Source organism: Notolepis coatsorum, assembly GCF_963971535.1.
Source record: "Notolepis coatsorum genome assembly, chromosome: 15".
NCBI lineage: Eukaryota > Metazoa > Chordata > Actinopteri > Aulopiformes > Paralepididae > Notolepis > Notolepis coatsorum.
In genome coordinates, this window is record NC_140179.1 from 96,209,433 (window position 1) to 96,225,086 (window position 15,654).

Consider the following 15,654-nt stretch of genomic DNA (forward strand, 5'->3'; position numbering starts at 1 on the left):
CCTCCTCCTGGCGTACCTCTCTCTGTATTGTCCCTCCTCCCTCCTCCCGACGTACCTCTCTGATGTCTCTCGTCTTCTCCTCTGTCCTCCCAGAGACCTCTCCTCCAACCACCTGTCCAGACTGGAGGAGAACAGCTTCGTGGGCCTCAGTCTGCTGGACGAGCTCCAGATCGGAGACAACCAGGTCAGCTTCATCGCAGACGGGGCCTTCCGTGGACTCTCGCACCTGCAGACACTGTGAGTTAGATTAAAAAGAAATAGTACTATCATCATTATGAATTATGCCATTGTGGCTATGTTTCCATCCAGTTGTCATGTACATTTTAGAAAAGTGTGAAAAAAGTTCGATACTTTGATTAATGAATTGATAATTTAAAAAGATTTCGCAGGTCCAAAAAATGTATGTTGTTGTCTACATGTCGCGTGCATGTATCCCCTCCCTGCTCTCCATTCCCCTGCGTTTTTTACATCCAGATTGAATGTGATACTTCGTAATGTACATAAGAATACTTGGATGGAAACATAGCTGTTGTCTCTTAATTGTTGATTTTGCCAATCAGGGCTTTTTCTGACCATATCAATGTGTGGTATTTTCCCTTATGTGTTCTTTTTGGTGGTGGGGCTACCCAGTTATTTGCACTTGGATCACCGATTGGGCCTTTTAGCATCGTAAAGAAATGTTTTTTGGTTATTTTTGTGTGACTGGGTATAGTTTTTCAGTTGTTAACAGTAATGTCGAGCGTAACTGTAACTCTGTAAGTACATGGCCTCAAAAACGGTTTGCAGTCCATACATACTGCTGCCTGTCATCGCCTCCCCTTCTTCCTCCTCCTCCTCCCCACTTGCCTTGAGTGGAAATATTCTGCCTGATTTGTTTTTGGGGATGTGAAATAGATTAACGTGTTGTGGTCCCCCCCCCCTCCCCGGGCCCCTACACACATAAAACCCTCCTAAGAGTCACAGCGGCTCCGACCTCTACAAGCCACCACCCCCCCCCCCCGAACCTCGCCCATCCCCCATTCCCACAGTGAGGCTCCGTAACATTTCCCCCCTAAATGGAACCAAATGGCAGCGGTAGTGGTGAGGTCACCAGAGGGCAGGTGCTGCAGCTATAGCTAGGTGGATGGGGGCATAGCTTCAGGCCGTAACCCCCCCCCCCCCCCAACCCCCAACCCATCAGTTGTAACCAGGCATGCAGTGGAGGAAACTAGCCTGTTTTGAAGGCATTAGAAAAGGAGGGAGGGGGGGGCTGACTCTGTTCACACAATATTTCAGGCAGAGAGATCACATGATACCCTGCCTGTGTGAGCATGCTGCTACTGAGATACAGAGACTTTTTTCTTTTCATTAGGCGTCCAAAGTCTGAAATCATATTGGATTATTAACTTGTCTAGATGAGGGGGAAATATTATATAAAAAAAAAAAGATTTGAAGGATGAATATCCATGTAGGGGTGAGAACCATGGACCTTGTGATTCGATTGTTGTTATTATTAGAGCTATGATTTTTTTAATTTTTATTATCAAACGATTGTTTATTTGATCCCATTCTATACGGTGTGATTTAAATTATTTGTGCACCAGCTCACAGCATAATATCTCTTAAGTTCATAATTGCTACCCTTTGTGATTAAACAGGGTTAATTAACAACGGTTCAGGCTGGCCAAGGACACCGCCGCCATCTAACTGGGTTTCAATTAAACTCAACTCAAATCAGTATTGATTTCTTTTGCGTATTGATCACGAAAGAATCACAATAATGACAAAGAATCGATTATTATTCGTCCCGCCCTCGACGCCATGCAAAACTATGTTTGTCCTCGCAGAGTGTTTTGTAAAACGCAACAGGAAGTGGCACACATGTTGTGTTGTGGGGCCTCCTCGTAAAAGTAGTTTTGCATGTGAAGGCCTCTCTCTGCTGCGAGACAACACGGAGAAGCCATCACAAACAATATATATTTTTTAAAAACAGCCGCAAAAGCCGGGGAGAGACTTTCCTCCGAGTTGATTTTGACTTTGAATATAATTTTAAAGTGTCCACGACGTCCTCCTTCACACGAAACGTAAAAAAGCCACATATGTTTTTATTAACATTGCGAGTCGCAGTTGTTTTCTGGGTGTGGATTTTTTTTTTTACAATGCGGTCTGTCTTTGTTTTCGGTGCAAAAGGGACCTCCAGAATAATGAAATCTCCTGGACCATCGAAGACATGAACGGGCCCTTCTCCGCCTTGGACCAGCTGAGAAAACTGTGAGTCGGCTTTGTTTATTTCTTTTCAACTTGTCGAGTCAATGACTAGACGAGTACATGACTTTAAAAATAGAGAAATAAGTCTGTGCACTGAATAAGACGCTCCCAAGTGGGAAAGAGTGTGTGTGGAATGTCCAGTTTATTTTGCATGTGTGCATGTCTTTATACTATAGAACCTCACGTTATATCCACCGACTTCGAATAAACTATCTTAGTATCTTGACTCTGCATTACATGGATGAACAATTTAGTGAATAATGGATCTTCTATCTTCTTGTAGATTTCTACAAGGGAACCGGATCCGGTCGGTCACCAAGAAGTCCTTCTCCGGCCTGGACACGCTGGAGCTCCTGTAAGTCCTCCTTATCTTCACAGGGCAGGAAGTCGTAGACTAAAGCCGGGCGGGTGAATCATAGGAGTCCGAGAGACGTGGTTTGTTTGTGAGAAGCAAACATCTCTCCCTTTCTTCTCCTTTGATGTGGAATAAAGCTTCTATTAGTGTGTTTACGTGACTGCCAAACCATATTGATCACTGAGGCAAATGGAGAGAGGGAGAGAGGGAGAGAGAGAGAGAGAGAGAGAGAGAGAGAGAGAGAGAGAGAGAGAGGGGGGGAGAGAGAGAGAGAGAGAGAGAGAGAGAGTGTGTACGCACGTGTGCCAGAGAGTGTGCTAGGGGTAGTCGGGGCACAGCTGCATTTGATTCCAATTAAGTTCTTTTTTTTTCTTTTTTCTTTTTCTCCGTTTGTCTGAGCTCAAAGGAGCAGCACTGCTCTCTTGATTAACATAGAGCAGCACTGCTCTCTTGATTAACATAGAGCAGCACTGCTCTCTTGATTAACATAGAGCAGCACTGCTCTCTTGATTAACATAGAGCAGCACTGCTCTCTTGATTAACATAGAGCAGCACTGCTCTCTTGATTAACATAGAGCAGCACTGCTCTCTTGATTAACATAGAGCAGCACTGCTCTCTTGATTAACATAGAGCAGCACTGCTCTCTTGATTAACATAGAGCAGCACTGCTCTCTTGATTAACATAGAGAAGCACTGCTCTCTTGATTAACATAGAGCAGCACTGCTCTCTCTTGATTAACATAGAGCAGCACTGCTCTCTCTTGATTAACATAGAGCAGCACTGCTCTCACTTTTATTGTTCTCAGGAAAGATCAGACCGTTTTCTTCTCCCTGATTATTCAAGCAGTCTGCAAGTTTGACCAGATACGGCCGAGGAGGAATACTTCTTCCAGCTCTCCTTTTCTTTCTGTTCTCATGTTGTTGTTTGTTTATTTTATCCCCCTCCCTCCCTCCCTCCCTCCCTCCCTCCCTCCCTCCCTCCCTCCCTCCCTCCCTCCCTCCCTCCCTCCCTCAGAGATTTGGGTCACAACGCCATCATGTCCGTCCAGGGGAACGCCTTCTCCCAGATGAAGAAGCTGTTGGAGCTGTGAGTATGGCGGATGCTTTTACAGACCGCTCTCTGTCTGGTACACGGCTTCCCATGACCATGACGCTGTTGTGTTCCTTTTAACGATGAATATACTTATTACCACCACAGCTTACGCTGTTTTTAGAAAATGTCCATAAGCAAGAGAAGAGACCTCCCACACACACACTGTCCTTTTACTGGCAATAGACTTTATTTAAGTTCATTTAGACCAGGTAATTATTTTCTTACCCCGAAGGTCTAAGGACTAAAATGTTGTACTTTAAATAAAGTCTATTGAAAATAGAAGGATATAGTGTGAGGGAGTTATCTTCTCTTGCTTATGGGGACATTCTTCTCCTACACACCTGTCTGTAAAAAACTGAGGTGTGGATGAGACGATGGACTTTTGTTCACCCTAAAACCAAAAAAAAATAGACTGCTACAGTTCCCCCGGCCAAAGCATTATTTGGACATGTTGGTAACTGTGAAAGAGACCTTATTCTCAATAACTTGACACTACCTGTGTTAAATAAAGGGAGAAAAGAAAGGCACCTATTGCTAGGTGGATGAGTTTGACTCTTCATCTCCTATAACCCGAGTCTTCGCGGAGACATGCGGTAAACGTCGACTCACCACCTCACCTCGCTCTCCTCCCCTGCCAGGCACCTGAACACCTCCAGCCTCCTGTGCGACTGCCAGATCAAGTGGCTGCCTCTGTGGGTGGCAGAGCAGCCCTTTATGCCGTACGTCAACGCCAGCTGTGCCCATCCCCAGTTGCTGAAGGGCAAGAGTGTCTTCACCGTCAGCCAAGAGGACTTTGTGTGCGGTGAGTGATATATTCATATGTTTTATTAAGACACACACACACGCACGCACACACATACACGTAGGCATGAACACGTGCCACGCACACATACACTTATGCGTGAACACACACACACGCACACGCATACACTCACACTCCTGAGACATTTACTGTAGTGCTTGTTAAAAATAGCCATTTATCCGTGACAGGTTTTCCATTTATGAACTGACCCAGATTGCACAGTAACACAACCCCCCAACCCCCCCCCCCCCCCCTGCAAAAACTTCTGGGCAGACTAATGAGGCCGCATTATAACATTATGGAAACTTATGGAGTTTTCAGCTTTGCTGGTTACTGAGCGAGAGAGAGAGAGCAGATAAATATTTTTTCCTCACATTGTTTGTATTTGACCCACCTTGACTCTAGCCGCTAGGACTTCCCAGAACTCAACAACTGATTCTGGCTGTTTTAATACTCTGTACTGCAATTGTCCAGTAGGAGGGTGTGAAATATAAATATGGATATACTTCATGTTCTTGAATTGAAAGGAGTACCGGTAGTCGAGCACGCATGGTATTCTTGCTGCTTCACTTTTATGTGGAAATAATAATACAAACCCAACGTTTGGGTCAGCAGACCTAATAGTTCAGGGCGTTTACAGGAACAGTGCTCGACGTCTCGCGTACAGCGTAGAGTCCGGACTTCACACAAGTGTAAACCATCGTGCCAATAGGGAGGTACAGTAGTCTGACGTCACTTTAGTTTCCCACGCGGTCTAACCCTATAGGGATTTATAATTGGGAAAATGTATCATTGGCTATTGTAATAATTCTGCCTCGTGAACATTGGCAAGCTTTCCATTTTTGCACAAAATGTGTTCCCTTATATATCACTAACATTATTGTTTAAGCATTTTTGGTTGAAATAAAGTTAGTTATAAGGTTTTTAATTTGTCATTAAAAAAGAACTACACTTACCGGTAGAACGCCTGTCGTTCAGTGCTGTCGCCTAATACAGCCAGGAGTCTACGCTGTGGTGACGTCAGTCAGCAGCGCCAAAGCGCGTGTAGTTCCTCAGTGAACGAAAACATAAAAATGTTTGCTACTTTTACTATTAATTGCTAGTTTTTTCATGTTGCGCTATAGATTGTGGATGAATACACACAGAAAGGTACACCATGCCAATGTTCATGCTTTATTTGTTTTTAAACAAGAAGATTTGGGTCCATTGGAAATACATGGCAATTTCAAGGAGGGTGGACCGCGCGGGAAACACCAATGACGTAACCACTCCACCTCCCTAATGCGGTGCTGCTCCTCCCCCTCCGCTTGTCAATGTCAATCACGGCGAGCGTTTAGTTCACATACTAAACTATGTCAATATCGTTGTGTAAAACCCTCCCTGTTTTCCTTCTCTCGCTGCCAGATGACTTCCCGAAGCCCCAGATCACCGTGCAGCCGGAGACCCAGTCAGCCATCAGGGGCACCAACGTGACCTTCATCTGCTCGGCGGCCAGCTCCAGCGACTCCCCGATGACCTTCGCCTGGAAGAAGGACAACGAGGCCCTGGACGACGCCGAGATCCACAACCAGGCCCACCTGCGGGCCCAGGGAGGGGTGGTGGGGGGGGGAGGCGAGGCGGAGGTGACCGAGTACACCACCACCCTGCAGCTACGCAACGTGGAGTTCGACGGCGAGGGCAAATACCAGTGTGTCATCTCCAATCACTTTGGCTCCTCCTACTCCAACAAGGCCAAGCTCACCGTCAACAGTAAGTGTCTGGGTTTTTATATAGCGTCAGTCTTCTTTTTATCCTTTTTTTTTTAAGACTGATTTATAGATGTAAAATAAGATTCTTTCTTGACCCGTCATAAAACAAGAGTATGGTTTTTGTTTCACTCCAGCATGTAAACAAAACCTTTTAACGGCCAAAAAATACAGCAAATCCAACTAGAAAGGTATATGCGTTGGTTCTTGTATGAGATATCATATCATAATACTTTATTCGTTTTGACGGTATAGCTGTATTTGACGAGTGTTCCGTTTTCCAGTGCAAATTACAGCGCAATCAAATATCTTTTTTATGTCTTTATCTTGTAATACCTATTGTCATGGTGCTATTTCATTCAAATGCTCTACTTTACAATATGTACATATATCGTCGGCGATGGTATAGTAAAAATCCATACCTTTTCATGGATTCATGATTGTATACCTTCATGAATATTCGGTCGGTATACCTCCCAGGCCCTATCCTTGTATCAAGAGCTCAATCGATCAACTAGAGCAGTGGTTCAAAAACCGTTGCATGTCAAGGACTCCCACCTTGACCCGGATCTGTCTGTACTGTAGGTGAGGAGGTGGCACAGAGGCATTTCTGCTGAGTCAAACCTATTAGTTCTTCGCAGAAGTCATTCTTTCTATTGAAGAAATAATTTGTAAAATTCAATTATTTCTCATTTAGCTGGGGACCCCCTGGGGGACCCCTGGACCCCACTTTGTTTTAAGACATTTGGAGCTTTGCTTTACATACCAAGTATGCAATCTTTCACACGTCTTCTACGAGACACTGCCAACTTTGTCTGACATTTTATATTAATAATTTCCATCTTTCCATTAAAATCTCCAGTGCTTCCGTCCTTCACCAAGAGGCCCATGGACCTGAGCATCCGGGCCGGCGCTACGGCCAGGTTGGAGTGTGCCGCCGTGGGGCATCCCTCTCCCCAGATCGCCTGGCAGAAAGACGGGGGCACCGACTTCCCCGCCGCCCGCGAGCGCCGCATGCACGTCATGCCCGAGGACGACGTCTTCTTCATCGTGGACGTGAAGACCGAGGACATCGGCGTCTACAGCTGCACCGCCCAGAACACGGCCGGCGCCATATCGGCCAACGCCACGCTGACTGTCCTAGGTGAGCAGCACGGGAGTGAGACTGGACCACCTGTACTTTTCGATGTTTCCGCAGAAAGTCGGCTCATGTATTTTTGCAGCCTGTTGTTGGCCAATTGTGGAGTTGACATTTTTGTGATCTTTTTAACTAGGATCATGTTGCTTTATACTAAGTGGCAACTTAATAATGTCAGTACAAGAATGTTTTTACAAAACAATCATTGGTTATCAGTAGGGATGTCCGATATTATCGGCCTACCGATATTATCGGCCGATATTGGCATAAAAATGTGATATTGGAAAATATTGGTATCGGTTTAAAAAAAATATTATTTTTTAAAACATTTATTTAACCTTTAGCAAGCAAGTAAGAACAAATTATAATTTTATTTATTGTCAAAGTATGCATAATGTTGTGTTAATTACGCGAAAAGAGATATGTAATGTTAATTACCTGAAATTATTCCATTTTTTTGGGGGGCAAACCCATATTGGTATCGGTTGATATCGGTTGATATCGGTATCGGAAATTAAAAGTTGGACTATATCGGTATCGGTAAAAAAGCCAATATCGAGCATCCCTAGTTATCAGTGTCAGCTGGTAGGATGGATATGTAATTTGATATTGGTATCGACCTCAAACGAAACATTTCGGTGTCCATATATTCCGGACGAATATATTGTATGAATGTCCTCTTTATTTATTCTAACAACTTGGCCACTTTAGCACATAATGGCCTCCGATAAGAACGATCAACAGCTGATGCGGATATTGACTCGGGGTTCGCACAAGGTCCTTGAAGTGTTTAAAGTAGGGATGTCCGATATTATCGGCCTACCGATATTATCGTCCGATATTGGCCTAAAAATGTGATATCGGAAAATATCGGTATCGGTTTTCAATTTATTTTTTTTTTTTTTTTTTTTACATTTTTATAATCTTTATTTACCCAGGCAAGAAAGTAAGAACAAATTCAGATTTTATTTATTGTCAAAAGTATGCATAATGTTGTGTTAATGTAATGTTAATTACCTGAAATTATTCAGTTTTTTGGGGGGGGAACCCTGCATATTAGTGGTCTGCAAGGGCCTTGAAATAAAGCCAGAGCCCTGCCAGAGCCCTTGAACTTCAGGCCCTGCCGAAAATAAGCCCGACTGTAAATAATATTTTAAGCCCTAGCCCGCATGAAAACCCGAAAAAAATTATTATTATTATTATTATTAAAATATAATTTTTTTTGTATTTGTTTTAAATATTCGAAACACGGTTTTATATGAACGTAATAAATAAACAAAATGAAGAAGCATTTCGCAATGCCGTCTCTCCCAGTGCTCGCTTATATAGACTGACTCACACATCAGCCTCAAAACGTATTGAAGGCTATAGAATCTTCTTTGACACACACACACACACACGACACACAATAGCCTACTCAGTCAAACAAACAAACAGAAAACAGAAATCAGATTTCGAGCAGAGCAACAAAACAGGTAGCGAGTCGCGACCCAGCAAATAATAAACATATCACTCACCACGACGTCAGCAACGCGTTGAACACCGTTAACAAAACCGGCTACATACATCCCAAGAACAAATTAAAACGTTCGCCAACTGGCTATATTCCAACACAACCAATCGAGTTGAACTTGTCCCCTGAGTTCTTCTCCCTGCGCGCTGCAGTAATTACATCCAAATGTTTCTCTGGCGCAAAAGAGAAAGCGAATCTTAAAACGAAGGTTATCATATAACCCTAGTTATATGAAAAAAAAAAAAAAAAAAAAAAAACACAAAAAAAGAAAGAAAAAAAAACGGCGGTGCCCGGGCCCGGCCGAGCCTGAATTATTTATTAAAAAAAAAGCCCTACCCAGCCCGAACCCGCCGGGCCGGGCCGGGCCCCGTCGGGCCTGGGCAAGGTTGCAGTGCACTACTGCATATATCGGTATCAGTTGATATCGGTATCGGAAATTAAGAGTTAAACAATATCGGTATATCGGTATTGGTAAAAAAGCCAATATCGAGCATCCCTAGTTGCTTTTTTACAAAAAAAAAAGTCAAGGCCTGGAATTCCTTGAAAACAGCCCATTTTTTAACAAGGTGCTTAAAAAGTATTTGAAATTCAAATCAACCATTCGCATTGAATGTTTTGTTCATCGCTGTCTCACACGCTCCAACCGCTTTTCCTCATTTCTTCGCGTGTGATGCTCTAGCTCGCTGGCCAGCAGGCCAAGAAGATGCTTAAAAATCATTTTGCCGGGTGGTCAGGTGGTGTAGCGGAGATTGTGCTCGTCACCAATGCAAGAGGCTGCGGTCTCGACTCCCGGAGAGTCAGCATTGCCTTGGCTCGGGCTGATCGCTATACTAACTTGTTTGGCTGAGTTAGGGGGAGGGGAGCCGTGGGTGGGTCCTGGGCGTTGTGGACAGCGACCCCTACAGTTCGGTCGGGGCGCCTGCTCAGCGAGGGTAGGATCTGGAGAGAGGTAGTGCGACCTCCCACACGTTACACTCTCCCGGTGAGAATCTGCGCTGCCAGGCTGGCTGGCTGCACATGCGTCGGAGGAAAGCATGTTGACAGTCTCCGGCCTCTCGGACCAACAGTAGGGGAAAGTGCGCAACAACCAGGAAGGGGGTTGGGAATTGGCATAACGACTAACAGTGGGATGGGAGAAAAAAATCAGAAAAAGAAGGAGGGGGAAAAAGATAATAAAAAATAAAAATAAAAAATCATTTTGCAATGTCCGTGGGAGAACCCTGTAATGACTCCCATTTCCTTCCACAATCTAACCCTTTTTCAGAAACACCGTCCTTCCTGCGACCGCTCATGGACCGCACCGTGGCCAAAGGCGAGACCGCCGTCCTGCAGTGCATCGCCGGCGGCAGCCCCCACCCGCGGCTCAACTGGACCAAAGACGACAGCCCCCTGGTGGTGACCGAGCGCCACTTCTTCGCCGCCGCCAACCAGCTGCTCATCATTGTGGACGCGGCGGAGGGCGACGCGGGGAAGTACACCTGCGAGATGTCCAACACGCTGGGCACGGAGCGGGGCAACGTGCGGCTGGCCGTGCTGCCCAACCCCAACTGTGACTCGGGGGTGCAGGGGGGCGGTGTCGGCATCGCGGGCGTGGGTGGCGGGGGCTCGGACGAGGACGGCTGGACCACGGTGGGCATCGTCATCATCGCGGTGGTGTGCTGCGTGGTGGGCACCTCGCTGGTGTGGGTGGTCATCATCTACCACACGCGACGACGCAACGAGGACTGCAGCGTCACCAACACAGGTGAGAGACACGCTGTCGTCGCACACTACTGGAATGACTACTTTTTTAAGATGCCGTCGACGTTTGTATATAGAAATATACGCGTGTGAGCTTCTAGTTGACCCCCGTTTTGTTTGTGAGGTAGATGAGACCAACCTGCCTGCGGACATCCCCAGCTACCTGTCCTCCCAGGGAACTCTGGCTGATCGGCAGGACGGCTACGTCCCCTCGGAGAGCGGCAGCAACCACCAGTACATGGCCTCCTCGATGAGCGGCTTCTACCTGCAGCCTAAAGACATTAACGGTACAACAGAATTTACCTCCGGCTGGCAGGTCTATTTTCCATCTGCCAACTTCTATTTATATAAATATTAGGGATGTCCGATATTATCGGCCTACCGATATTGGCATTAAAATGTGATATCGGAAAATATCGGTATCGGTTATTTTATTTTATTTCTATAACCTTTATTTACTCAGGCAAGCAAGTAAGAACAAATTCTGATTTTATTTATTGTCAAAAGTATGCATAATGTTGTGTTAATTCCACAACAAGAGATATGTAATGTTAATTACCTGAAATTATTCCATTTTTGGGGGGGGGAAACCCTGCATATATCGGTATCGGTTGATATCGGTTGATCGGTATCGGAAATTAAGAGTTGGACAATATCGGTATATCGGTATCGGTAAAAAAGCCAATATCGAGCATCCCTAATTTATATAAATATTAATTATATTTGCGCTCCACTCATGGCCGCTATTTCCTGTTTTGCTTCCAGGTCTGTGTCATCTGGACACAGGAAGTGAAGGCGACATAGAGGCGGCCATCGATCCCCTGCTCTGCCATTACCAAGGTCCCGTCGGCTCCCTGCTCCGCCGAGATCACCTGTTCTCTGCAGAGCACTCTGACACCTTCCCAGGTCGGGACACTTTACTTAGTAGACTTTTAAATAGAACAGGGTATTAAATTCATAATTCTCAATTTAAGGCCTTAAACGGTATTACAAAATCTTAAATAGAATTTGCACAGGTATAAAAGATTTTTTTTTATTGGGGGACAACAGGAATTTTTTTTGCTAGTATGGTCATGAAATTGGTATTAAAAAGTCTTACATTGAAACCTGCAGATACCCTGTAGAAAATAGAAAATGTTCCCTTAGTCACACAGTATGTAAATATCAGAGGAATCTTAATCAGTACTGGAAAAATGTATCCCATTAGGCTGACTGTGAAGCAGAAGTTATAATACAATACATATATTTAATAATAAATACATAATTTATTTCATAATTATATCATTCTATTGTGCTTAACTTAGCTCATATTTCATTTTATTTTACTCCACCTCTTTATTGAATTATCTGTCTGTTAATGTCTGTCCGCTAATGTCGCACCGATAACGTCCAAAGCAAATTTCTTGTATGTGAAAACTACTTGACAATAAAGACCTTTCTGATTCTGATATATATAAAAAAAACTTTATTGTTGGTTCACTTGAATCTGTGATCCTGAACGTGGTCGTTCCATTTCCCTTCTCCAGGCTGTGCCGTCGACCAAAGGCCCGTCTGCAGCGACTCGTACAGCGGCAGTCTGACCAGCTCCAAGAGGAGGGACTGCTACCCGTGCGGGGGGCCGGCGGCGTCGGACCCCTTCGACCACTGCTCCTCCTCCAGCGTCCTGATGCAGCTCCCCAACGGCAGCCTCCACAGACCGGCGCACAAACAGGGCGACCAGCCCCCGTCCGTGGACGACGGAGACGGGAGCGACTACGGCAGGGCTCACGAGAGGCTTTCTCCGTCCAGCACCTTCATGGGTAGGCCTGGCTTCCGCTCAGCAGTGTGTTAGTTAGTGGTCGACGGGGTTCGCACAAGGTCCTTAAAGTGCTTGATTTTTTTACAAGAAAAAAAAGTCCAGGCCTGGAATTCAAAACAGCCCATTTTAACAAGGTGCTTAAAAAGTCCTTGAAATTCAAATCAATGCATTTGCATTGAATGTTTTGTTCATCCGTGATCAAATTGTTCTGAATACCTTTTTTTGTTCTGTTTTAATAACAGAGGCACCAACTTGCTTTTCCTCATTTCTTCGCGTGTGATGCTCTAGCTGGCGAGCAGGCCAAAAATATCCTTAAAAAAAACAGCATTTAAAAGTGAATTGTGTCCTTCGAGTGACATCCTTGAAAATGAAATATAGTGCTCGGGAAAGTACTTAAAAGTCCTTGAATTTCATTTTGTGGGAACCCTGGGTCAATTAATGACGTTCTAAAGCGCGTACAGAACACATTTCGACTGCCGGCGCCTCGACCCACGGCTCTCTCTTTCCCCGCTATGGCCTCGAACGGTCTGACCAGCTCTGGTCAGTGCTTCTCGCGATCAGAGGTATGTGCCCGGCACGAACGAGACGTGGTGAGTTTCTTCATGCATGTGGTATTTTCTTCAGCGACGGAAAACAACAAACACGCGGCCCACCTCGACCACCGAGAGACCCAATAATCCGCTCTGCAGAATGTCTGCGTGCAGAGACGGAAAGCACACAGATGTGGAGAGAATAAAGAATTGCACAGGAAATATGTCGAAAAGGCACTCGCGCCCAGTAGGCGCCACAGTTGCACACAATCGCTTTCTCGTTATTTCTCGCCATGCGTTGGTTGCCAATAACGAGTTTTCTCGTTATTTAATCGTTATTTCTTTTATTAGCGGTATCCATACATTTTTCATCCATCCAGCCTGACGTTATCATTGGGAATGGCTCTGAGCTCGAAAAGGGCAAATACCGCCCCCTATCGTCTCCCGGATGGTAATGCACATCATTGGATTGGATTGAGTGGCCATGTGCATCAGAGAAAAACTCCGGTCCAGGGTTTCCCCATCTCTGGCAAGCAGTGTCTGTTACCATTCACTGGGGAGGCTCGGAGCAGCTTTCGATTATGCGTTTCGGACTATAACGTTGGATCAATAAACGCGATCAATATTTGTAATGGCGATCAGGAATTGGATTAATCTTTTTGCAGAACATCTGATGTGAGGTAATGACTCTATTTGACCAGTATTGGGTTTTTTTCATAGCAATCACAACGTGTCTGTGTGTGTGTGTGCGTGTATGACGTTAGCGCTGACCAGGTCATGGATAATCGATTTTTCAGCCTGCTTCTCTAGCGTGCATAAGTACACATATACTATCGATAATCTAGTGTTTATTTGAAAACGATTCATAAATCAGCCGAAAAATGACAACGTGTTTTGTGTATTCCACTAAAGGGCTATTATCGCGGAATTTCTCTGAAATTACTAGAACTCTCCGAAACTATACTCGTATTCAAAACGGTATAAAACGGAAATGTACCAATGAAAAAACAATCCGTTTCGTACATGTTGACTGCAAGCAAGTCATTGATAAACGAGGGGTGTTTTAGACCCATAGCCATAATTTAAGATATAGTTTAAGCGTTCGCAAATATCCCCGACCTCCCATTGACTAAAGCGCTGGCAACCAAGGGGTTATCTGGGTAAAGGGGGCATGGCACCCAATGTGTTAAGTAGTCATAATAACCACATGCGTGCAAATGTTAGGGTGATTTTGTGTTGGTGTTTTTATTCTTTCAGTTGATCTTTCTGAATGAACGCAAAATGGGATTCTCACGTTGTCCTCCTGTTTTTCCCAGGAACGTTTGGGAAGACTCCTTGGAGGCCTCAACAGGACGTGGTGTACCCAGGTTTCTCACCACCGCACCTGGCCATGCACAACGGGATGACCCTTCACGAGAACCCCTACGCCGCCCTGGACACGGACTCCTCCAGCCACGAGGACACGGCCCACTCCGCCCTGGACACGGACTCCTCCGGCCACGAGGACACGGTCCACTCTAAGGACTCGGGGTCGGAGCGGGACACGGGCGTTTATGAACAGCCGTTTGACAGCGTCAGGACTTCTCCCGTCCGGCAGGGCAGAGCGAGCACGTAGCCGAACAGACATACGGGGACCTGTTGGGGAAAAGAACAGACTTTTCCTTTTTAGATTTTTTTCTCCATGAAGAGGATGACCAAAAGAATTCTACCTCAGTGAATAAGACACTTTTGTTTCCGATAATGGACTCCGCAAATGTGCAAAACGAGTGAATGTAAAAAAGGGCGACGCGTTGTATGTCCCGAACAAAATGCAGAAAGTGACACGGGGAGAATATTAAAAAAACGGCGAGGACTTTGTTCCTGTGGGATACAACTTCAGTTAAAGAAGATATTGAAATATATATATATATAAATTTTTGTATACAAAGTTTATTATATTTTGTAAATTGATCTGTACAAATAGATTCCCTTATTTTTGCCTACCTTTTTCCTGTATTAAGTATTTTGTGTTGTCGTGCAGCCCAGCCTGTTCAGTTATTCCGGCCTAAGCTTTTGTTTTGCTTTTGAAATGAAGCAACCTTTTTTTGCACATACCTATACATAAATAAAATGAAAAACACATCAACATGTGCTGCTACGTAAACCAAAGTAGTTTGAGTCTTTTAATAATATTCAACATATTTTTTATTGTGTGCACAACCCGTCTACTGGCTTCGAGTACAAGGATTAGGTAGGGCTTGGCAAGCCGGGTATGAGAAGGGCGGGAGGGGGGGGTTGATATAAGCTGGCTTTTCAGAGCACAACCACAGACCGCCAAGGACGGCCTGAGCCTGTCATCAGCCCCCCCACGACGAGAGAGAGAGAGAGAGACTACCACTGTGTCAGCTGAAGTGGTTGGTGTTTTATGGCACAGCCCCACAGTGTTGCTGCTCATAGCTATAGTATTGTGAAGGGCCTCCTTAAGACTAAAGATGCATGTCCAAATTAGGGCAAATTAGTCACCAGGAAAGGGCAGATGATTTCCAAACCTCATCCTGCTCAATCAGATTTTTTTGGCCAACAATCGTATAGGTCTCTCTCTCTCTCTCACTCACTCACTCACTCACTCACTCACTCACTCACTCACTCACTCACTCACTCACTCACTCACTCACTCACTCACTCACTCACTCACTCACTCACTCACTCACTC

At 45.0% G+C, this 15,654-nt stretch overlaps 1 protein-coding gene across 1 annotated transcript in view; it reads left to right on the top strand.

Moving 5' to 3' along the window:
* Positions 1-15,088, top strand: part of lrig3 (leucine-rich repeats and immunoglobulin-like domains 3) — a gene marked incomplete at its 5' end in the record, with an annotated part of 21,564 nt that extends 6,476 nt beyond the window's left edge. The window contains 12 exons of the mRNA XM_084331101.1: positions 94-237; positions 2,170-2,250; positions 2,531-2,602; positions 3,619-3,690; positions 4,335-4,498; positions 5,903-6,247; positions 7,106-7,387; positions 10,159-10,638; positions 10,763-10,921; positions 11,400-11,540; positions 12,161-12,433; positions 14,279-15,088. Coding sequence (XP_084187227.1) covers positions 94-237; positions 2,170-2,250; positions 2,531-2,602; positions 3,619-3,690; positions 4,335-4,498; positions 5,903-6,247; positions 7,106-7,387; positions 10,159-10,638; positions 10,763-10,921; positions 11,400-11,540; positions 12,161-12,433; positions 14,279-14,577 — 2,512 coding nt within the window. The 3' untranslated portion in view covers positions 14,578-15,088. The remainder of the gene's footprint in view (positions 1-93; positions 238-2,169; positions 2,251-2,530; positions 2,603-3,618; positions 3,691-4,334; positions 4,499-5,902; positions 6,248-7,105; positions 7,388-10,158; positions 10,639-10,762; positions 10,922-11,399; positions 11,541-12,160; positions 12,434-14,278) is intronic.
* Between the last annotated feature and the right edge of the window lie 566 nt (positions 15,089-15,654).